General features: G+C 34.6%; 1 protein-coding gene across 9 annotated transcripts; it reads left to right on the top strand.

Moving 5' to 3' along the window:
* Positions 1–481: 481 nt before the first annotated feature.
* Positions 482–9,097, top strand: LOC110930178 (cyclin-dependent kinase inhibitor 7). Of its 9 annotated transcripts, none has more exons than XM_035985632.1 (11): positions 482–916; positions 1,086–1,410; positions 1,968–2,269; positions 2,407–2,459; positions 3,594–3,665; positions 3,798–4,006; positions 4,615–4,655; positions 5,017–8,185; positions 8,304–8,362; positions 8,470–8,679; positions 8,829–9,097. In XM_035985632.1, the coding sequence occupies exons 8-11, from the start codon at positions 7,871–7,873 to the stop codon at positions 8,896–8,898; spliced, it is 654 nt and encodes a 217-aa protein (XP_035841525.1). In that variant the 5' UTR covers positions 482–916; positions 1,086–1,410; positions 1,968–2,269; positions 2,407–2,459; positions 3,594–3,665; positions 3,798–4,006; positions 4,615–4,655; positions 5,017–7,870; the 3' UTR covers positions 8,899–9,097. The 9 variants fall into 9 exon arrangements, with proteins under 9 accessions (XP_035841525.1, XP_035841527.1, XP_035841524.1 ...); XM_035985634.1 differs by having other exon boundaries at positions 2,407–3,122; positions 5,023–8,185; XM_035985631.1 differs by having other exon boundaries at positions 2,407–3,122.
* The last annotated feature ends 1,870 nt before the right edge of the window (positions 9,098–10,967 follow it).

Genomic DNA, 10,967 nt, shown 5'->3' with positions numbered 1-10,967 from the left:
ATTTGAACAAAAAAACGCCCGGAAACGCCGGGCGTAATGGGCTCCGGGGCGTTTTCCGGCGTTTTTTTTGAATTTTTTTTTAAAAAAACGCCCCACTACGGGCAGACTAATAAAATGTTCGGAAGTTCAAATTCCATATTAAACTTGTTTGAAAGTAATGTTGAGGGTCCACATGAACCAAACGTTGGCTCATCACTAATTAGATTGGAGGGGCCATTATTAATATTCAATTCCTTCTGTTATATATCATTCAAAACAATTTGACATTTTTTTTTCGATTCCACTATTAATAATAATAATAATAATTATAAATCTATTAATTCTAAAAGCTTATGAACAGTAATTTGTGTCACATGGCGCATCCTCATTTGCTTACTTTTCCCTTTAGAACCTTTTCTATTAGTATATATATATGATTGTTGTTTATAACTTTTCATATTTGTGTATTTGGTAAAATGGTTATGTGTCTGTTTTATATCTTCATCGATGCAGGTTCGATCTATGGGAAGGTTTTTTTTTCTCCCCATTTTTTAGCCTGACACGTGTCAGTTAAATGTTTTCTTCTTATGCCACCTGTTTCATTGCGTGTCTACCTCATTCATTTCCCATTTGGTTAAAAGTCTCCGGTTTAATTTCCCAGAGAACATCACAACACTGACGATGATCTAGGGTTTCTGTTTTGTTGCAAACGGCCGATGGTGACGATGGAGTTGTTTCCCACGCATATGTTAGCGGCGGCAATAGTTTTGTTTTCGTTCAGTTGGTTAGACAGAGAAAGAGAGGGGCGATGGAGATGCTAAAGGTCGTCCGACCGTTCTGCTCCGGCGAACAATGCAAAGGGCGATGGTGCTGCTCTGATTTTGTGGTTGTTTTGGTTTTTAGTGCTAGCCTTTTGACGACGGTGCTAAAAGATCTGGTATCTTCATTCTTTTACCACATAAATAAATCACAAATTTGGTCTTGAATCTCTTTTACTTAAATTCACAATCATAGTTGCTCCTCCTGTTGTCCTAAAATCTCAAATCAATTGGACATTTTTTGATGATTTTATTACACACCTTTGATGTTTTAATTTGATTTGATAGATAAGGTGCGAAGAGGCTAATCTGAACGATCTGACAACTATCCTTTATATCAAACGTTATAAAAGGTACTTTTCTATTTTTTCCACTTAGTGTTTCTGAGTTTTTGGGTTTTACAGTCGATCAGTGGTAACATGTAGAGGTTTTATAAGCAGGTATGTTTATCATAAATGTTTGATCTTTGATGTTTTGTGAACTTCAACTTGGGGATTTTGTGGACGAAGTTGGATTTTTGATAATTTCTTTTGTTTTGATTTTCTGCGCCATGGACGCTCCTCTCTCCTTCGGTTATGTCGCTGCTGCTCTGGCGATGTCCAGTCTCTTCCAGGTATGATCATGTCGCTTCATTTGTTTATTCGATCGTTTAGGGTTTACAGTTGCGATCCACTGTGCAATTGATTCAATCGTATTGCGGTATGTGCAAATGCTTTTTGTACTTTGAAATTGAATATGATTACATGAACGAGTTCGTATTTGGAATATGTATGATTTTGCGTTTAATTGAATCAAATAGTTTTTAAGGTGCTAGATTTGTATTTGATTCTTTTCTGTCTCCATAACTTACGTAATATGTGTTTTTAGTATTTGAAATATGTCTGATTTTGCATTTAATCGAATCAGTTAGTTTTTTTTGAAAGAAAGGGGTTAGTTAACTTTAGTCGTTTTATGTATTAGTTATTTAGTTAAACTACAAGAAATACTTATAATAACATTTTTTTACGAAAGCGATAAAAGTCAATATTGATAAAAAGTTATTATCAATATAATTGATACGTATTGGAAGATTAACATTAAAATAATGGTGATTATATGTATAAATACTCATTTTTTTAAGATAGTCAGTTGTTTTTTGGTCTGGTTATTTCCATTCTGTAACTGTTGCAGTTGGTGGGTTTGAGAATATTGTGAAGGTGAGTGTGGAGTTGGTGGTTGATGCTGCGAACCTCGCGTCTACTAGCCGGCCGTTTGAGGTGGTGTACCACCCTCGCGCAAGCACGTTTGAGTTCTATGTGAAAACGTCGACTGTAAAGGCAACAATGCGGATTCAGTGGTCTCCAAAAATGAGGCTTAAGATGGCTTCAGAGACGAAGGTTTCGCCTCAAATTAGCTGGTTCATGTGCACGATTTCTTTGGATGATGTCAAAGGTCAGTACCGTTGGTCGAATTCGCCTTGGAGGCTTCTTGAGGTATACTCTTTATACAGTACGCTTTATGAGTGAGATATTATTGAATATGTATTTATAGGTGAGATATTATTGATTATGTATGAATGTTTGTTAGTTGGTTTTTAAATGTACGAGTTTGATATGATTTCTGGTTACAGGTCGCGTGGGATGAACCCGATTTGCTACAAAACGTGAAATGGGTCAGGCCGTGGTTAGTTGAGTTGGTGTTATATGTGCCATTGATTCATATTTTGCCGTCTTCGCCTCCAAGTTGATCTCTAATCAGCAAGAAGTGTGGTTGACTAAAGTGTATTTGGTCTATAAAAATCCCTCTCCTTTAAAAAAAAGTATCATCTCTGTTTTTGGGGGTTATTAACCCCCATTCGACCCTTGGTGTTTTAGCGAGTGTTTTAGGCGATGTCGGCTGGGTTGAACAATATATTTGTGCGTGGAATGTTGGTATTCACTGATTTAGGTGGTGGCTAATTTGGACGGTGAAGCTACATCACGAAAACTCCACCGCTTCCCGTTCCAGTCTATTTGTTTCATTCAGTTGATTGCCTAAATATACTGTTCTAGCGACTTTTGGGCCTGTCGCCTACCCAGTGATGATGGTGTGTTGCTACTTGGTATGGCAACTCCGGTTGCAACCATGGCGCCACTGAGCTGGCTATTCTTAACGACTATGAGGAAGTGTGCTTCTAACCTATTTTCCTCTTTTCAACGACCATGATGATGTTTTTAGATCTGAGTCGATTGGTGTTGGTGATTTCGTTTTGCTCACTGAAGTTTAAGGCAAAATATTGTTCCAAACTCATGATGGCTGTGATGACTATGGTAGAAGCCATTGCTTGGCGTGGCATAATTAAGGAGAGTAAGTGTGATATTCTCCACTTGCAACCGTTTTGTAGCCACGACGGTCCGATTGCCAAATCTGAGCCGATTCGGTTAATATGTTAAATTAGTTGTAGCTTCCTGATTGAAAGTGAATATGCATGTTATGAACTCAAAAGAGGACAAAAACAAGATCAATATCATTTATGTGAAGTGATCAAAATTTTGTTGTGTTGTTGGAATAGATGGGGATTTATTGGTAGCTCTGTTTCTTTAGATTTTAGGTTTGATAGCTCCATCGGTCACTGTGGTAAAATCTTGATTCTTTTTTTTTGTTTTATATATTAACATTTTGTTATTTATGATTTTATCCATATCCATCATGTTGTTTCTTCCTTCGTATAGAATATTACTAATTGGAATTATGGTAGTTATATGGTGACTTGGGTTAATTTCAATATTTCACTATGCCACACTTGACCCGCTGAGTTTGATGACGAATCTACTGCAGGTTTCAGACTTTGGCTCTGCAACGGTTGATTTCGGAACTGATTTGGCTATCAGCACATAGAATTCAATCCGGGTAAAAAAAAAATAAATGCTTCTTTATTTTAATTCAAATATTATTTAATCAAAAGTACGTGAGGGTAGCACTGATTACATATTTGTTATTGTTATGCTTTAAGAATTTGATATCTTTACAAACCAACCACAGAGACATGGAGATGCATGCGACAAATGGTTGATGATGGCCTACTATCCTTTTCGGTTAAACGACGACGATATGTGACAACAAGGTGGCTAATCAAGGCGGCGATGATGATGAAGCCAGCAAGGGCGAGGGAGGTAGATGTGGCCGCCGCAGGTGTCCACTTTCCAGCAGGCAGTGGCTCAAGCTGGTGGATAAGGGCTGCAGATAAACCGGTATGTTCATTTGTGCTGATGATTTCATCTTGCCTAATATAGGGTTTGTTGATTGGATTTCGACCTAAATGGGTACTTTTGGTTTTGATAATCTATCTGCTTAGAATGGTTAGAAGTGGATAGATTATCCTTTTTGACAGAAGCAACTAAAAATGCACCAGAAACATCTCCTACCTAGGTCCATTTGTCCATGTTGTTAGAAAAATGGACATTACTTAAACTATTGATAAGGGCAGATAACTCAGACTGCTCTTTCCGGTTGCCCAACTGACGTTTCCAAACCCAAGAAAAAGACATTGACCCATTTGGGCGTTGACACCTCTCTGCAACTAGGCTTCAGTTTTTGGCTTCCAAATCATACAACCTAGGATATAAAACCTTTAGGGGCAATTAAACTATTTGGAGCAAACGGTTAATTATGATTATGATTTTTTATGTTATTTTAGGTTAAGTGTTTGGAAGATTAATTATAAAGATAAAGAATTACATAATTCTTATTTTAGTGTGGGTTTAGCGGGCCATTTGGGTTGGGTTGGAGTACAAACACTTTTTTTGCCCTTTTTTATTTTTTATGAACAATAATGCAAGTTGGATTCATTTTGGAACAGTTACATTGAAGCATGCTACGTTAGAAGCCATAAGGGATCAGGTGACTTCTATATCTTTTCTTTATTTATTGCTGATTTGTTATGTTTATATTCTATCAAGTAATTGTTGACAAATTTCGTTCTAATTTTATAACGTCTAATCTATCTTTCCTGCAATTTAAATACTGCTTCTTTGCCTATTTTTAAAAGAATAAGTTTCTTCATGTTTTCCTTTTAAGTTGCTTCACTTTGTTCAGAAAAAAGATGACTTACTGATCAAATAGTTTGTTTTCCAATTTATGATTTAATAAAAATAACTTTTTTGAAGGTGTATACTTGATAATTAACATATATAATTGGCGTTATTATTCTGAAAGTAATGACCAAATAAGGGTCGACACTAAAAAATAAATATATATGTAGGTGCAGGAGCGCAAATGACAGGAAGTTGTACACTTGTACGCCTAAATGTCTCAATTTTGTTCGGTGCATCTATAAACAACAGCATGATAGATTAACGACAAACGGTTGTTAATATGAGGAATGCTTGCAACCGTAACTAATTGAATCTAAATTGTAATGTCGCGCAACGCGCGACAAGAAATATCCCTAGTAATAATAATAATTAACTTTTATACTTTTAGATTTGCTTTTAAATATTAGCCATTTCCTTTATTCTGTTTTTTGAAAGGTAATTTCCTTTATTCTGTGACGTTTTATAAAATATATAAAAAAAACATATTGAAGCAATGTTTTAAAAACCGGTTTTTAATCAAACCGGATTGGGCTAAAAAATGGTTCAACCGGGTTGACTAGCATAAATTACAACATCAACTTAAAAATTAATCCAAAAATGAATGATTATGTATTAAAAGATAATCCAAAAGTAAATCCATAATAAAAGATAATCCAAAAGATAATCGAAAATCATTCAATTTTCCAACAAGCTGTTTTAAATGAAAGTGTACGATATGTTAAGCCATTTGAGTGTTGAATACATCAACTATTTTCGTTTCATACAATATTAAATAAGAACTTTTAGTTACGAATAATAATAGTATATAAAAATTACATAAGATAACTAACATATATATTGAACATAAGTATCAATTCAAACTAAAATAGCCGTGTGCCGGTATCGGTATTACGTTTTAAATCGGTATACCGGATTTTACTGCCAGTACAAACAAGGGCGGACCTAAAGTCAACCCAAGGTGGGCGGGCGCACCCCCGGGGGAAAAAAAAATTAGTGCTAAATTCCGTCGAAAATCCCGTCCGCACCCCTTGGAATTTTTCGTCCGCACCCCTTAGGTAAAAGTGTTATCAATTTATATTTTAAACCCAAATACCCATACCTTTACCCACTTATAATTCCTAACTAGCTAGCCACTAAGTCTTAGCTCGTTAACCAAACCCAACAATATTTCAAACTATAATAAAATAATTAAAGCCCAAACCTTTAGAAATTCTCTCCCTCTCTCTCTCTCTCTCTTGCGTCCCTGCACTGCCAACGAACAACATCACCTAGCGACAACAGTCCAGCAGCCGGCAACCACCGTAGTCAGCCACCATACCACTGTCGTTTGACACCAAAACTAACCGGAATCCGAACACGGGTAAGTTTCTTTGTTATTTTGATGATTTTGGTTGATATTATAGGAGAAAAAAGGGGTAATAAAGTTGTTAAATAGGTTTGAAATTTTATGTGTTTTGACGCTGTTTATGGTTGTTTAGATGATTTTAGGGTGATTATGTTGTTTATATATTTTTAGGTTGATTATGTTGTTTATATATTTTTAGGGTGATTACAACTTACGTTATGATTTCTAGGGCTTGAATAGTTGAAAGTTAAAATTGAAACATTATGTTATGGAGCGATGAACTTATGTTATATAAAGAAAGAATTGCTTAAGAAATTAGTTTATGATGATATTTTGGATAGATTTCAAAAAATGAAAACCCGTAGGACGTCGACGTTTTAATTATGTTTGTAACAAGGTTTAACATGTTTTTGATGATTATATAAATTCAGTTTGATGTTCGTTTATTTTACATGACCCGACCCGACCCGATACGAACCGATTTTTTACTTATATACCTAGGGGCCTAAAATTTTTAAAAATTTTCCGCACCCCCATGGAAAAATTTCTGGGTCCGCCACTGAGTACAAACCTTATGTCGTTTCATTTATTTACTAGGGTGTTTCGTATCGGATTTACATCTGAAAACGGTAATACCGGTATAACGGTTTTTAAAGCATTGTATCGTATTAAAGTACAAACGAACTGAAAGCTGCTATTAAACAGTATACTCAAATACTTATCAAATAAATTCAAACTAAAAAAACTAATAATATTTTCAATACTTCTAATTTGCATACTAATCATTTAGTGATTGCAGTTATTTTCACATATGAATCTTGCACTTAGCCATTTAGGCATTAATAAAAAAGTTAACATTACATGTATATCTTTTTAGGAAATAGCATTTATATTTCTTAACCTTTCAACAAAAGTATCTTAAAGAAATTACAAACATAATATTAAAAAGATAGTATATTAGACCATTGGTTCCATTAAACAAATATCTATATTTACATCTAGATGTGTAATATACACATACATATATAATAAACAATACATTACATTCATGTGTCTTTTATTCAAATTCAGTTTTCTCCTTTTACATTTTCACCATTATATATAATAATACATACAATACAAAGTAACACAAAATTGTCATTTTCACTCATAATTTTCGTTTTAAAAGTTTGTCATTTCCTACATTTTCACTCTTTGTAGAAAGAAAATACAACTCAACATATACATATAATATATATACCTGTAATTTTTATTTAAAATCTTTATTAATTTTGTTTACAGTAAATGTTATATTGGACCATTGGTTTCATTAAACTCAGTGTGTAAATAAGTTAGTTGTAAAAATAAACATTTATCTACCATTCACCATCACAATATTAATTACATTTGGTTGTTATTACACCTGAAAATTCCAATCAGATTCTCTCAAATCATTTCTTTTTCTACTAAATCCATCATTAACTTTCCACCGTCCGATCATTTCCACCCTTACCTTTATCTCCCTCCACACTTTCTTCCCCTTTGCATATTCTCAACTAGCTCGTTGTTTTCTGTTATAGAGAGAGAAACAAACAGAAGCTAGAGAGAGAAAGTGTGTGTTTTCTTACAGTTTGATTTCTTCAAAGCTTTCAACAGCAATAGCAATCTCTCTGTGTGTGTGTGTGATCTACTGATCTATGATTGAAGAAACAGCTACCAGCGGATACGAACAAACGGAAGAAATTAAAACTGAAATTGAAATTGAAGTTGAAGGTCCGGTGATGGAGGTTTCAGTTCCACGTGGAACCGTTCGCCAGAGTAGAGATGAAGACGTTACAGATGTTACGATCTCCGGCACCGGTAAGAGACGAAGATTTGATTCTCAGGAGAACGTTTTTCAGCTTCAGTATCGATCTCGACGTGACGATGACGTCATCTCTGGTGCATCTGATCATCATGTGAATTCAGCGCTTACGTGCTCAATAAACGACGATTCGATCTCAGATCTGAAGGTTAGAATTCAAATTATTCATAATTCTCGTGAATATTCGCTATGCTTACGTCATGAATTCGTTTCCGTTATTTTCTGATAATCGATCGTAATTATTAATAATGAATGTTTGATTACAGGCTGAGTGTGTTTCCGAAACGGATATCTTCGTGTCTAGTAACAATAACGACGGTTACAGGTTAGATGAATAATGAATAATTATACTGAGTTATGAATTATGAGTTATGGTCCGTATTGATTATTAAAATAGTGCGTTCTCGTTTGTTAATTGTTAATAATTTACAGTAGAGATACATCTACATCAAGTGTTGTTTGCTTTGAATCTGAAGAAATGGAGTCGTTATCAACGGTTACTGTGAACAAAAAGACGTTGACGATTGAGGCTACTTCTCGCCGGAAACCACCGCATACGGCGGTGACGATGCCGTCAGCAGCGGAGCTAGAAGAATTCTTTTCCAAAGCAGAAAAGTTAGAGCAGAAACGATTCGCTGAAAAGTAAGTGTGCATGATAAGTTGATAACTAGTAAACTGGATTTTGAGTTTTGAGTATTTTTGCTAACCTGAACCGTTCTACAAGCGCATTGTAGATGGAGCTAGTACAAACAGAATTACAACTGATATTTGTTTGAAAATGAAACAAACAGGTACAACTTTGACATAGTGAAAGACGTTCCAATGGAAGGAAGGTATCAATGGGTGCAGTTGAAGCCCTAATTGTCAATTAATTAGTCTGATGATCTACAGCTGCTAATTTCTAATGATAACCTGTATGTAACTAATTTCCATTTTCTGGTCCTGTTATCTGCTACAATTTAGGTGTATCTGTCTTCATCGAATTGCTAATATTATTACGTGTACTTCACTCACCCTTAGAAGTTTCTTATTCTGCAACATAACTCACATTTTTACTATCTTCTCTGAATCTCTGCTCAGCAATTCTGCTATGACACAGTGACTGTAGTTTTGTGGTCCATATAATAGACTTTTTTTTTATTAAGGATAACCCTCTTGCAACAGCCTGCCACAACTTACAACCTTCTTTTTTATGTTTATATTTATATTCATATACCCCACTCATCATTTCATACAATTATATATCGTATACACATATATCTATAGCTTTACATGTCACAACTTGAACTGTTACTTGTTATAAATCGAGCGGTTCGGATATCCCTGACTAGTATGGGTTGAACCGGTACTGCTTGAACTCAACTATTTTTTTTTTTGTTATTACTGGGAGTTGAATCGGTGATTCGGTGAACAGATTCAATGTGTCTTGAGTGAAAAAAAATTAAGAATGTATTTTTTTAGGTTACAATATTTGGATTTAGGACCTCTCATTTTCATCTAATATGTTATCCATGTAGCTAAATAAATAAAAATATCTTGATTTTTTTTCTCTATTGAAACAATATATTTCTTTGACTATTTTAAATAGAAACAACATAATGGTATATTGTTTAGACTTTATGTAATTTATAAATATTTTTTTTTTTGTAAAATAAACTATCATGTCAACTAGACTTTAAGTCTAGTTTATTTGTTTGAGTGGTGCAACAAGTAAGCTAGTAATGTGACGGATTCAGTGACTCATCTGATTTTAAAACGATAGAAAGTTAGAAACCACATTATTTTGATTCAGAAGGTGTATAACAAAAAGTTGTTTGTAATATGATAATACTTTTCACATGAAAGCATCTTGTACAGTGCAATGATGGTTATAAAATTCCCTTTTGAGCGAAGGGTCCTTTGTATTGAGCCTTTTGTGCGTGTTTTCTTCTTGTCATGACTCATGTGCACTTATTCGCCCACATTTATTGCTTTTCCATTTTTAGCAATATCGTGATCGTCTTTTTAAGATTTTTTTCCATTATGCCATTATCGCATTTTTACCAATCAATTTCTTTTAGGAAAAAAAACTAAACCATTTAAATTTAAATAATAATATCATTATAATAAATAAAATAACATATCCATAACTTTTAACTTCGTAATAATTAAAAAAAACAATTTATTGTCTACGTAATCACAAAAATTTATTCAATGAATATTCCGAAAATGCTATGAAACAAACTTTATCGAGCTACCCATATCATTGTTCTACTGTTCATGCAATTGGCGAATTAATTATAAAAAACAAAACAAGCTAATGAGGTAGTGGTGGAGTAGTTGGGGAAAAATTTGGTGTTGCTTGTAACCCAGGTTCGACTCTCACTTTTCCCATTATTTTCTGCGGCATCCAGGTGAAGGGCGAATACGGGTGGCGCCGGTTCGTCTTGGATGAGAAGCGAAGTTTTACCGATTATTCCACTGTCGTGCCTTCGGGCTGGTGGAGGTCGGGTTTCCGCGCATCTGAGAGAGCCAAAAAGCTGGTGGCGGTTGAGTAGTCGACCTTGGCCACAACGTCCGGTGTCACGATGATTGGCACGTCGTTACTTGTCTTTCGAAAAATAACTATAAAAAAATAAAAAATAATAAAAAGCAACGGCACGTGCAACGTGGGGTGGAGTGTTTTGGTAACTTTGATCGTGCTTTGGATCTGCTGCCATGATTATTGCTTCCAATGCTCCAACGGCAGAGTCGAGACTCATGAATAAAACAAGAGAATGTTGCTTGCTAATTATATATTTAACAAACTATACTTTGCAGATTTTTAGACAGTAAAAGAAATAAATTAAGCTGATTTCTTTCTCTAAAACTAATGTAGTGTTATCTAGACCACTACGTGTGACGTTCTTATCTCAACAAGAAACAACTTTTTGTTCCGTTTGTAATCAAAA

The sequence above is a fragment of the Helianthus annuus genome, chromosome 16 (genome assembly GCF_002127325.2).
Source record: "Helianthus annuus cultivar XRQ/B chromosome 16, HanXRQr2.0-SUNRISE, whole genome shotgun sequence".
Classification (NCBI taxonomy): Eukaryota; Viridiplantae; Streptophyta; class Magnoliopsida; order Asterales; family Asteraceae; genus Helianthus; species Helianthus annuus.
Note: the sequence above shows the minus strand (reverse complement) of the source record. Positions and strands in the feature narration are given on the sequence as shown.